We start from the raw sequence: 13,629 nt of genomic DNA, 5'->3' as shown, positions 1-13,629 counted from the left end.
GTTTGCACTTTGCCAGTAAAATGCTTTGGATAATAAAGATTATATTCTCGTCTTTCCTAACCGTGTTAATGGATAGAGAATAATGATATTCTAAGGAAAGAACTAGGAAGTAAAATCTTTCTACCTTCTTGTTGATGTTCATGTCCTCCATCTTGGCTTTGAGCAGTTTCATCTTGTTCATGGTGATGGAGTTCTCCAGGGACGGCTGTCCCAAAGCCAAGCCCACCGTCTCCTCCTCCTCCTCCTCCTCGTACATGTTGTACACCGAGCCACCACTGGAACACACACACATTAACTACTTGGACAGAAAATGAAAAGATCACATATGGACAGGCCTTTTACGGGGGAAGAGTGATGCTTTAGTCCAGAATGATGCCACACATTCACCCATCCTGACATTGACCTTGACCAGAGATCTATTGAGGAAGAATATAAACCAAGTCTATTTTTGGACTGTCTCTGTGTAGAACTGTCATTTTAATGACATAAAAAAATACTGTCCCTACTCCTAAACAATGTAATTCCCTACGCTTAACCTTTGGACCTGCCACCTACCCTTCCTAATAAAGCACATGGATCTAAGACCTGTATATTGCCTCAGAGTGGAAAATAATGTAGTTGAATTTGGACTGGGAAATTGGTATTGCACTTATCTGAAAGTGGACGGTGCTCACCTGAGTGATTCTGAGACAGGGGTCAGAGTTCCGTCCCCCCGGTCGACGACCCGGAAGAAGTTGAGCTGGTCTCCCTCTCGGTACACCAGGAAGGTGACCTGCTTGTTGCTAGGCAGACTCTTCTCCCAGCCCTCCTCCATTCTCTCAGCGATCTCCTTCACTGGGTCCTCAACAGGCACTGAGGGAGAGAGAAACAAGTCAGTCAGTCAGTCAGACACCAAGTCTTTCATGGACACTGCCCAAGAGAGAGAATCAACCAATCACTTCATGGACTTTAGGGTGAGAGTCGAGACTGTTAGGGCAGTGTTCATCAAATCAACATGTTGTTAGAGGCTACATGACTAGAATAGGTGAATTGACTATGTGTGAATACTTATGGGTGTCCAGCAGTGAAGGCAGAGAAATCCCAACCCATCTCCCCCTAGCTACCTCTCCTGGTGTTGATGGGTCCTCCTCTCATGGCTAGCACCAGCTTCAGAGTACAGCCCTCAGCAATACTGCAGACACATAGACAGACAACAAGATAAATGTCAGCAATTATGGTTGGTTGAAGCTGTCCCAAGTCCCTTGGAAGGATCGGTTAAGCTATCATCGTATTGCTTTGCCCTACAGCTAGCTGGATCGTTCAAGCACATGTGGTGTTCATTAGGGCACGCAGCGGAAAACCTAGCATCATCTTAAAAAAAAAAAAAGTAGTCCCTCCCTGTTTCAGTTGGTTTTCTTACGGTTGGTGCCCAATAAACACGACCCTGGAAACGTCGACTGGGAAAACGATAATTATTCCGGAACAAACATTGTTCCTCAGTCAGTCTGCGCTCCAGATGAACTTATGCACACGTCTGGGAATTCCATTGGAATTGTAACGGAACGTCAGTTTTATGCAAATCCACCCCCTCTCACCCTCCATTTCTGAGACTTCAAAAGGATGTTTTGTTCAGACCTAACTAAATCACACCGGGGACCGATCATGTGGAAAATTAAGCGACAAGCATTCATGACGCAACCACCATCTGCAATCTGTAGAGTGGGTCTGTATCTAATAAAACTGACAACTCAACGGGGATCAGCTAGCGCTCCAAACACATTCAATATGTGACTGTAGCCAATTCGCCATCTTTGGTTCATTGATATCAGGACTTGGGGAGAACATTGATTCACTACAAGGGGAATTCATTTCAAAGCATATAGTCAAGTCTTCCACTTCACTCATTTCAATTAACCACTAATTACGAGATCAAAGTTGATGGTTCATTTACAGGGCATTGCTGTATATGAAAATAGGTTCCCAGTTAACTAACCAGAGTAAAAAATAAATTAAAATAAAAAGGGTTGTGAATAGGGTTGTGTTAATTAGGCCACGCAACGGGAAACATTTAAAAATGCTTTACAACAGAAAGCTAAATGACCTACTCTTAATAAGTCCAGGTAGCTCCAGCCTGTTTCATTCAGTTTGGTGCCAAATGAACATGACCTAGGTAAACTCACCTGTAATCATGCAGACAGTACTCATCCTCCAGCTCCAAGTTGTTCCAGATCAGGTGTTGCTGGGCAACAGGGATACCTAGGAGGGGGGAGGGGGGCACAAGAGAGAGAGAGGAAGACAACAGAACAGACAGATGTGAGTTTACACAAGATCTCTCCCTCTTTCCCTCTCTCACCCCAACCTCATAACCAAGTAAGGAATTACTGTACAGAACACCCCTCCCATTTCCACCAACCTTTTAGGCTAACTACACAGGAAGAATTACAGTACAGAACACCCCTCCCATTTCCACCAACCTTTTAGGCTAACTACACAGGAAGAATTACAGTACAGAACACCCCTCCCATTTCCACCAACCTTTTAGGCTAACTACACAGGAAGAATTACAGTACAGAACATCCACGAACAGAAGTACGACAAGACACTGAGAAATCAACTGTAACTGAGGCTTTTAGAAAGTAAAGAAGAGGAAGAAGAACCATAGCCTGACAACTCACACTCAATTCTTCCTCTGCTCTCTCGATCGCTACATACTTTAGTCTGAGACTGCCATCATTGAAGTTGTTTGTGTTGACGAGGGGCGTTGTACAAAACAAAGGTCATCAGCGATTGGATCGTCTCTAACCAATCAAGAGTATCAAAGCCAATGACACATTTTAAAACCGCCGCTTTACCCACACGTGTTCTGGCTCTGGCCCAACCCATCAGTTTCTGGACCAATCAGATGGCCCCGAATGTGTTGGCATTTTGTGAAGGGTCGGGGAGGTACTCCGATTCAGACTCATTGCGGAGAAGAAACTAACGTCCGTGGGTGTGGCTTAGTTTTTGATCGTAGCAAGGAGTCTGGGTAGCCAGGCAACAAGAAACATACTTCTGTCATTTCTAGTATGGTCAGAAAGTGATGAGGTCATATTCACAAAGTGTCTCAGAGTAGGAGTGGTGATGTAGGATCAGGTCCCCCGTCCATATAATCTTATTCAGTATCCTCTTAAGATTTCAGGCACTAGATTTACTGGTAATTACTGATAATATGTTCACATGACTTATTTTATTAATTTCCCACCGTTTTATAAGTCAGAACACAAAAAAAAGACAGTTCTAGGACACTCAGAGGCTTCTCTGTTGAATAAACGTCTCTCTGGCTCCATCCAGTGGGAGGCGGAGTCATTACAATCCATTTTGTCAGCTCTTTGCCAAGTCATGACAAATACACTGAACAAAAATATAAATGCAACATGTAAAGTGTTGGTCCCATGTTTCATGAGCTGAAATAAAAGATCCCAGAAATGTTCCATAAGCACAAAATGCTTATTTCTCTCGAATGCTGTGCACAAATATGTTGACATCCCTGTTAGTGAGCATTTCTCCTTTGCCAAGACAATCCATTCACCCGAAAGGTGTGGCATATCAAGAAGCTGATTAAACAGCATGATCCTTACACAGGTGCACCTTGTGCTGGGGACAATAAAAGGCCACTCTAAAATGTGCAGTTTTGTCACACAACACAATGCCACAGATGTCTCAAGTTGAGGGAGCGTACAATTGGCATGCTGACTGCAGGAATGTCCACCAGAGCTGTTGCCAGAGAATTGAACATTCATTTTTCTACCATAAGCCGCCTCTAACGTCGTTTTAGAGAATTTGGCTGTATGTCCAACCGGCCTCACAACGTGTATGGCGTCGTGTGGGCGAGCGGTTTGCTGATGTCAACGTTATAAACAGAGTGCCCAATGGTGGTGGTGGTGGGGTTATGGTATGGGCAGGCATAAGCTACGGACAACGAACACAATTGCATTTTTATCAAGTGCAATTTGAATACACAGAGATACCGTGACGAGATCCTGAGGCCCATTGTCGTGCCATTCATCCGCCGCCATCACCTCATGTTTCAACATGATAATGCACGGTCCCATGTTGCAAGGATCTGTACACAATCGTTGGAAGCTGAACATTTTCCAGTTCTTCTATGGCCTGCATACTCACCAGACATGTCACCCATTGAGCATGTCTGGAATGCTCTGGATCGATGTGTACGACAGCGTGTTCCAGTTCCTGCCAATATCCAGCAACTTCACACAGCCATTGAAAAGGAGTGTGACAACATTCCACAGGCCACAATCAACAGCCTGATCAACTCTATGCGAAGGAGATGTGTTGCGCTGCATGAGGCAAATGGTGGTCACACCAGATACTGATACCTACTTTCTTTATTTAAGGTATCTGTGACCAACAGATGCATATCTGTATTCCCAGTCATGTGAAATCCATAGATAAAGGCCTAATGAATTGATTTAAAATCGACTGATACCCCATACTCTGCCGCTTAATGAATATGGGTCCAGATGTATTCTTTGGAGGGAAAACATTTTCTGGTTATTTGTTGAGGTCAGTTTGAGACAGTCAACATGTTCCGCTCTAGCAGAAAGCTAGGCTAGGAGAAACCCGTTCCAGCAGCAGCAACACCATCACCACAGACCAGTAAGACGACTCATTCATGCCCACTACAGGACATAGAATGCTACAACAGACAGACTCAGGCCACAATGCAAACTCCACTCTGAAGACCATTAGAGAAGAGCACTTGACTTGAGAGTGAAAACACTCTCGATAGATCAAAATGGGCATAACTAGCGAGCATGACGCCTGCAGTGCATTAACAGGCAACTCTCTTCCCTCTCTCTACAACCATGCTAAGGTACTTGAGTTGAGCCTTCTCTTCCCTCTCTCTACAGCAGGGATGGGCAACTTTGATGGGGTGGGGGCCACTAAAAATCCAAACTCATCATGAGGTGCCGCAGTTGCTCCCCCACACCCGGAGAGAAATTAATAAAGGGAATTTCGTGCAATTCTACACATTTTACCATGGAGTGTAGAGAACATGCTGCTGTTTTAAAGCTAGTTTGCTACAATTCTACACATTTTGCCATCGGGCAGAGAGAAGATTCAGAATTTTAGAACTAATTTAAAACACATTTTTTTGGTTTTAGTTTTAATTTTGTGCAATTCTACACATTTTACCATACGGTGGAGAGAAATGTTTGCAGTTTTTAATATGATACCTGAGACTGACTAACAAAATCAATGGGGGGCCCCGGGCTCTAATTCCACCTTGATTACTACAAGTTTAGATAGCTGGCCGTTAGAATAGTGTTTGCTGACATGGGCTAATTGAGTGACTAACAGTGACTGACATACTTTAAGAGAAAAACTGTTGGTGCACAACCAAATGGCACCTTGTGTATTCTACTATTCTACCTCGCAACAATAAGTTAAGAACCCAACTGAGTTCCCCCCTAAATGTCCCCATCCCCCCCCCCCCCCCCCAAAAAAAAAAAAGTTATCCGAGGGCCTTCAAAAAGGGGTCCGCATGCACCAGTTGCCCATCCCTGCTCTACAACCATGCTAGGGTACTTGAGGACAGCATCCCAACTGGCACCGAACTCCCTATACAGTATAGGGGCTGTGGTCACAAGTAGTGCACGAAATAGGATGTCATTTGGGATGCAACCTCACTCCCTCTTTCCAGCTCCTCTCCCCACGTTGAATGCACTTGTTGGCCCAGTGAGTGCTGGAGGGTGCCCAGTGTTTGTGAGTGGGCCAGAGCAGTGCCATGCTACTCTATTGTGAAGAGGCATGCCCAGTCACGCAGCCCTGACTAACACACCTCCCACTGACTGACTGCAAGAGAGCACAGCACGCAGAGAGAGAGCGAGAGAGAGAGAACAGTACCAGTCAAAAGTGGCTATTTGAAGATTCTCAAATATACAATATACTGATTTGTTTAACACTTTTTTGGTTACTACATGATTCCATGTGGTATTTCATAGTTTTGATGTCTTCAAACAGCTCAGACAGGAGACGTATGTGGCAGGGTCTACAGACAATCACGGACTACAAAAAGAAAACCAGCCACGTCGCCGACACCGACGTTTCGCTTCCAGACAAGCTAAACACCTTCTTCGCCTGCTTTGAGGATAACACAGTGCCACTGACGAGGCCCACTACCAAGGACTGTGGCCTCTTCTCCTCCATGGCCGACGTGATTAAGACATTTAAGCATGTTAACCCCCGCAAGGCTGCCGGCCCAGACGGCATCCCTAGCCGCGTCCTCAGAGCATGCGCAGACCAGCTGGCTGGTGTGTTTATGGACATATTCAATCTCTCCCTTTCCCAGTCTGCTGTTCCCACATGCTTCAAGATGGCCACCATTGTTCCTGTTCCCAAGAAAGCAAAGGTAACTGAACTAAATGACTATCGCCCTGCAGCACTCACCTCTGTCATCATGAAGTGCTTTGAGAGACTAGTCAAGGATCATATCACCTCTACCTTACCTGCCACCCTAGACCCACTTCAATTTGCTTACCGCCCCAACAGATCCACAGACGATGCAATCGCCATCACACTGCCCTATCCCATCTGGACAAGAGGAATACCTATGTAAGAATGCTGTTCATTGACTATAGCTCAGCATTCAACACCATAGTACCCTCCAAGCTCATCATTAAGCTCGAGGCCCTGGGTCTGAACCCCGCCTTGTGCAACTGGGTCCTGGACTTCCTGACGGGCCGCCCCCAGGTGGTGAAGGTAGGAAACAACATCTCCACTTCGCTGATCCTCAACACTGGGGCCCCACAAGGGTGCGTGCTCAGCCCCCTCATGTGCTCCCTGTTCACCCATGACTGCGTGGCCAAGCACGCCTCCAACTCAATCATCAAGTTTGCAGACGACATAACAGTAGTAGGCTTGATTACCAACAATGACGAGACCGCCTACAGGGAAGAGGTGAGGGCTCTGGGAGTGTGGTGCCAGGAAAATAACCTCTCACTCAACGTCAACAAAACAAAGGAGATGATCGTGGACTTCAGGAAACAGCAGAGGGTGCACCCCCATATCCACATCGACACGACCGCAGTGGAGAAGGTGGAAAGCTTCAAGTTCCTTGGCGTACACATCACAGACAAACTGAAATGGTCCACCCACGCAGACAGTGTGGTGAAGAAGGCGCAACAGAGCCTCTTCAACCTCAGGAGGCTGAAGAAATTTGGCTTAGCACATAAAACAAACTTTTACAGATGCACAATTGAGAGCATCCTGTAGGGCTGTATCACCGCCTGGTACGGCAACTGCACCGCCCACAACCGCAGGGCTCTCCAGAGGGTGGTGCGGTCTGCCGAACGCATTACCGGGGGCAAACTACCCGCCCTCCAAGACACATACAACATCCGATGTCTCAGGAAAGCCAAAAAGTTCATCAAGGACATCAACCACCCGAGCCACTGCCTGTTCACCCCGCTATCATCCAGAAGGCGAGGTCATTACAGGTGCATCAAAGCTGGGACCGAGAGAATGAAAAACAGCTTCTATCTCAAGGCCATCAGACTGTTAAATAGCCATCACTAGCACATTAGACGCTGCTGCTGCCTATTGAAATCACTGGCCACTTTAAGAAATGGAACACTAGTCACTTTAATAATGTTTACATATCTTGCACTACTCATCTCATATGTATATACTGCATTCTATTCTATAACATTCTACTGTATCTTAGTCCATGCCGCTCTGTCATTGCTTATCCATATATGTATATATTCTTAAATCCCATTCCTTACTAGTTTTGTGTGTATTGGGTATTTGTTGTGAAATTGTTAGATATTACTGGAGCTAGAAGCACAAGCATTTCGCTACACCCGCTATAACATCTGCTAAACACGTGTATGTGACAAATAAAACTTGATTTGATATCTTCACTATTATTCTACAATGTAGAAAATAGTAAAAATAAAGAAAAACCCTTGAATGGATAGGTGTGTCCAAACTTTTGAGTGGTAGTGTACATGGCGGAGGCTCAATCAAGCTAGTCGTCTTGACTTCTTTCTTATGTCATTCTCGTTGTCACCAGAAGATTAAAAAGTGTTGATAGGGGACAGAATGTGATCGGACCATCAGATAATAGGCATATACATTATTCTTACGGAATTTCCACGTGGGCGAGGATATTGGAAATGTAATCAAAGCCTATTGGATAATAACTTGTTTTTAAATAGGACAGAGGAATTTATAACTGACTTTTTCCGACATAACATAGGTACAACTAATCCCCTTACTGTATGGGACACCTTTAAAATGTGCCTTTAGAGGCCATGCAATTCAGTACTCATTTCAAAAACAAAAGCAATTTAGGTCAAAAGAGTCCATACTAACAAAGGAAATAGAAGGTCTAACAGAACAGCTAGATGGCAATAACACACACACACACACTTGCAAAAAAATATATGGGGGATTGGAAGTGATGCAGAAAATTACATTGATGGAAGCTACAATCTATCTGCAATATTAAAGATGATCTACCCCCTAAAGAAAACAAAAAGAGTAGGATGAGGGAGAGGAGACAAGCAGGAGGCTACAGTAGACTACTGAGATGCATCCAGAGTAGTTCTCTCAGAGTCTGGCTCCTGACGGAATTGTTTGTCCATCTCAGCTAGAGACGTTCACCTCTCTGTTGTCAACACTAGAGTCTGTTCGCTATCTCAAACCTGAGCTTCCTGTAAATCACACCGCAGTTGAAAGGAGCTAAACGGCTGTAACTAAAGGATGAACATTTAAGCAAGGCTTGGGAGGTAGGCCTACCGCTGAAGCAAGTGGTAAGCAAGAGCTAAAAGGGATTTACGCTTTTACCAGGCTGTGAGTCATCTTGAACTGTACAAAGCCAATTTGTGGTGATCAATATTGTAAGATATTGCATGATCCTGTCAATTATCTTAGAACATTAATCAAATAATGGCTATTTTAGATAAGAACTAAATGAAAGATTTAACATATGGGGCCAGAAACAACAAAGATTCTTAAAGAGCATTGTATATAAATAGCCATTGCAATATAATTTAATAAGAACATGATTTGTGAGGTGAATCAATTTCCACAGATTCAGTTACTGGTACCATTTACCACACCACTGACAACCAAGTGACAACCGTTCAGAACAGATCGACTCCCCTCTGCCTCTTCCGATAGGCTGTCGTACTGTCGTACAGTTTCCGATAGGCTGTCGTACCACCTGATGAAGAACATGCATAGCTGCATCATAAACGCCTATTTTTTACAACCGGCATCAATATACACACAATCTGCGTACCAAATGGCACCCTATTCCCTATATATCCTATTCCCCTATGGGCCCTGGTCAAAAGTAGTGTACTATATAGGGAATAGGATGCCATTTGGGACGCAACCGATGTTCCTCTCCCGAACGCCTCCATCCACCCAGCTGTACTTCATCACTACTAAACACACTGTCTCCCAGAGCCTCCCACCTCACCAGGCCCAGCTCAGCTCAGCCGTGGCTGGATTGATGAGGCCGTTTGGGGCTTTTTATATCCCAAACGTGCAGTGCTCTATCGAGCTCTCAAGGAAGACGGATGGAGGATGAGGCCAAATAAATGATAAAAGTAAAGTGGTTGTATTAAATAAGGCAGGGTTTAATGTGTGTGTGGGAAGCCAACTAACCAGAGCCTTTGTCTGCTTGGCAGAGCAGCGGGGTGATATAGTGAGTCTGAAGCTGTGAGGATATAAATGTTTCTACTAAAACAGAAAGCCATTCTTTGCATTGGAATACATTTGTATCCATCCCTCTTCTTGGCTTAGAAATGTATTTCGTATTGCTTGGCTCATCTTCTGTGCAAGAAGAAGGTGATTATCAACATGCGTCTTTATAGTTTCTTATTCCAGGCAGCCAGGATTAGTATTGTATTGAGTCTGAGCTTTTGAATATTCATAGATCATTTTTCAATAGGCCATTTTTCAGGTCGCATTTCGCCAGACAGTGTTAGACTGGGAGGGAGCCGATCCTGCTTAAGTAACGGAAGGGGAAACAGTATAGCCGTATAGCCTACATGCTGGGTCAGTAAAAGTGACTACTGTACTGTTATGTACCGTACCTTCCAGCCTCTGGATCTTGGCCTTGACAGAGATGACTGTCTCGATGGGCGAGACACGCAGCTCGAAACAGGTCCCCGTCAAAGTTTCGATGAACAGCTCCATGGTCTCGTAGAACGGCAACTTGTACTGAAAGGTCCCCACACTGTCGTCGTTATAGATAGGCGGCTCCTTCCTGTCCATCTTGGTGAGGTCAGGACTGCTTTAGGGGGAGGGGGGCGTGGGAGGGGCGGCGGCCCAGGAGAAGGGAGAGGGGGATGGGTGTGGGTGTTCTCCGTTGTCACCACGGTAACACATCATGCAGGAAGCCCCAAGCTGTGGAGAGAGAGAGCGAGGTCTCAGTATCTTGCCCTTTCTTCTAAGTCTAAGGTCATCCCTTTTTGTTCCTCATACACCGACACCATGAGGCATAACAGTTGACAAAAAAAAACAGTGATTCTGAGGGGAGTTGGAAAGGAGGGGTGGTTGACATGTCTGTATGCACCTGGTAGGTAACGAGACCTGTACTTCCCTGACAACAAACAATCAACATGAAAAATATAGGTCCTACATTGTGCAAGGAGGCCTGTATGTATGTAGTTCTGTCCTTGAGCTGTTCTTGTCTATTAATGTTAATGTTTCATGTTTTGTGTGGACCCCAGGATGAGTAGCTGCTGCTTTTTGCAACAGCTAAAGAGGATCCTAATAAAATACCAAAATACCAAAAATACCCCCACCAGTGAGCAGAATGCAGAGCATTCCATTATGTCATTCAGGAAGAAATGCATGCTAAAATATTCTCAGACAAAGACACACATTGAAATGTCACCAACTCTGTCACCTTAAATAGGCCTATATGAGAGAGCAATAGTTTTAGATCAAGAAAGTACAGTACAATTGAAAAGAGAAGTGTAAGTCTTTATAAGCACCTGCATGAAACATTCAGCAGAGAGCAAGGCGCAGGCCACAGCTCTTGGCTGCACTATAGTCTAGCTAGCTGATCAGCTGTTAGCCTACATTTATTTTTATTTATTTAACCTTTATTTAACCACGTAAGCTAAATAAATAACAATATGGGGATGAGGTAGTTGGGTGGGCTAATTTCAGAAGGGCTGTGTACAGGTGCAGTGATCTGTAAGCTGCTCTGACAACTGATGCTTAAAGTGAGTGAGGGAGATAAGAGTCTCCAGATTCAGAGATTTTTGCAGTTTGTTCCAGTCATTGGCAGCAGAGAACTGGAAGGAATGGCGGCCAAAGGAGGTGTTGGCTTTGGGGATGACCAGTGAGATACACCTGCTGGAGCGCAGACTACGGGTAGGTGTTGCTATGGTGACCAGTGAGCTAAGTTAAGACAGGGATTTGCCTAGCAGTGATTTATAGATGACCTGGAGCCAGTGGGTTTGGCGACGAATATGTAGTGAGGACCAGCCAACAAGAGCGTACAGGTCACAATGGTGGGTAGTATATGGGGCTTTGGTGACAAAACGGATGGCACTGTGATAGACTACATCCAATTTGCTGAGTAGAGTGTTGGAGGCTATTTTGTAAATGACATCGCCGAAGTCAAGGATCGGTAGGATAGTCAGTTTTACGAGGGCATGTTTGGCAGCATGAGTGAAGGAGGCTTTGTTGCGAAATAGGAAGCCGATTCTAGATCTAACTTTTGATTGGAGATGCTTAATGTGAGTCTGGAAGGAGAGTTTACAGTCTAACCAGACACCTAGGTATTTGTAGTTGTCCACATACTCTAGGTCAGACCCGCCGAGAGTAGTGATTCTAGTCAGGTGGGCGGGTGCAAGCAGCGTTCGGTTGAAGAGAATGCATTTAGTTTTACTAGTGTTTAAGAGCAGTTGGAGGCTACGGAAGGAGTGTTGTATGGCGTTGAAGCTTGTTTGGAGGTTTGTTAACACATTGTCCAATGAAGGGCCAGATGTATACAAAATGGTGTCGTCCGCATAGAGGTGGATCCGAGCTTCACCAGCAGCAAGAGCAACATCATTGACATACACAGAGAATAGAGTCACCCAAGAATTGAACATTAAGCCATTGGGAGGAGTGTATGGTGTCAAACACAGACCGCTCCATGCAGGCATTGGGGATAGTAGGCCCCTTGACAGTTAACCCGTATTTTATGTGACTGCAGTAATATTTCATTTTAAAATGTAAAGTTGTGGGCTGATTGATACTCAAACGACTAGAGATGGGGTGAGGTTGGGAATCGGTGAAGTGTACTACTAGAGAGATGGGATTTGTGTATTTGTTGTCGTTTCAGCTGAGAAGATCCCTTTCACACCAACACTGTAAAGACCAAGTTTACTGTATTCCCAATGTTTAGGGCTACATTATACCATTTGAACAGTTAGTTGCTGCAAATGTGTGTCAATCGTGAAAACAAAGGGTCTTGATCTTTCCTTTATCAGCGGCTTACTTGCTACACAGGATGGTGGCACCACTTGCCAAATACTTGACAAAGGATGTTAACTTCAACGCTAGCTAGTTAGCGAACGTTACTTAGTTAGTTAATACATGACCAGACAGATAGCTTTTCTCTCTCCGTCTCAACAGAAACCCTAGCGTTTTGAACTCACCGTAACAGCATCCCAAGACTAGCTGGCAAGAGTACACCGGCGATGAACAACTGGCTGGCGTCCCAAGACTACAAACACTCCGTCTTTTAGCTAGCTGGACATAAAACAATAACACAAATGAAAGACAGTATTAGCAAACTAAATGCATTAATTATTTAGCTAGCTAGCAAGTTCTTTAACCTAACTCGATTAAATAGATTGCGACTAGCTAGCTAGCTAACCACTTTAGCAAACCAAACAATGGCTACCTTGCTTGGGTCGATGGCTGGCTAGCAAGCAGCTACGCCTACTCTCCTCTTCAGATTCGACATTCTAGATTAGATCATTCAAAGGGTCTGCTTGTCTTCATGTTTAAAAAATAAAAAGGACAGCCGAAAGCTATCCTTATTGCCCATGAACTGTGATAGGTTTTCTTGAACTCTACTCATCTCACCTGTCAAAAAAACAGGAGGCTCCTGGACCAGCTCATTGTGACTCTCTTGATTGACAACAAAGGCATCCTATGACGCAACGTGTTCTCTCGAGAAAAGTCTAGGTGAACCAATGAGGAGTAGACAGAGACGGGACAAATGTTGTTTGGTCACAGAGACTGACCCTTTCTGCTAGAAAAAGAACACCGGCTTCGAGGGGACAAAGAAACTGATAGCCTAACATACTAACCTTTCATGGAATAATGCTAACGGTTGGCTCTCAACATTTGAATAAGTAGATAAAAAAGTGTACAAGTTCTCTTTAAGCAATCATAAACTCTAAGGCTTCATGCCACAATGACTAATGCCCAGTAACACTCACATCTGTAATCATGAAGTGCTTTGAGAGGCTAGACCCACTCGAATTTGCATACCGCCCCAACAGATCAATAGACAACAATCTCAATTGCACTCCACACTGCCCTCACCCACCTAGATAAGAGGAATATCTATGTGAGAATGCTGTTCATTGACTACAGTTCAACACCATTGTCCCCTCCAAG

The 13,629-nt window shown here is 44.6% G+C and overlaps 1 protein-coding gene across 1 annotated transcript in view; it reads right to left on the bottom strand.

The window, feature by feature from the left end:
* The window catches only part of LOC311118506 (AN1-type zinc finger protein 4-like), a 29,408-nt gene extending 16,273 nt beyond the window's left edge, over positions 1–13,135 (bottom strand). Inside the window, exons 1-7 of the mRNA XM_084193298.1 lie at positions 12,905–13,135; positions 12,657–12,750; positions 10,092–10,404; positions 2,160–2,235; positions 1,104–1,171; positions 675–852; positions 125–275 (exon numbers count right to left, since the gene is read on the bottom strand). Coding sequence (XP_084049424.1) covers positions 125–275; positions 675–852; positions 1,104–1,171; positions 2,160–2,235; positions 10,092–10,272 — 654 coding nt within the window. The 5' untranslated portion in view covers positions 10,273–10,404; positions 12,657–12,750; positions 12,905–13,135. The remainder of the gene's footprint in view (positions 1–124; positions 276–674; positions 853–1,103; positions 1,172–2,159; positions 2,236–10,091; positions 10,405–12,656; positions 12,751–12,904) is intronic.
* Positions 13,136–13,629: the final 494 nt, after the last annotated feature.

Source organism: Coregonus lavaretus (assembly GCF_964263955.1).
Source record: "Coregonus lavaretus genome assembly, contig: HAP1_SCAFFOLD_3645, whole genome shotgun sequence".
Taxonomy (NCBI): domain Eukaryota; kingdom Metazoa; phylum Chordata; class Actinopteri; order Salmoniformes; family Salmonidae; genus Coregonus; species Coregonus lavaretus.
The sequence above is the reverse complement of the archived record's forward strand: the minus strand, read 5'-3'. Positions and strand labels throughout refer to the sequence as shown.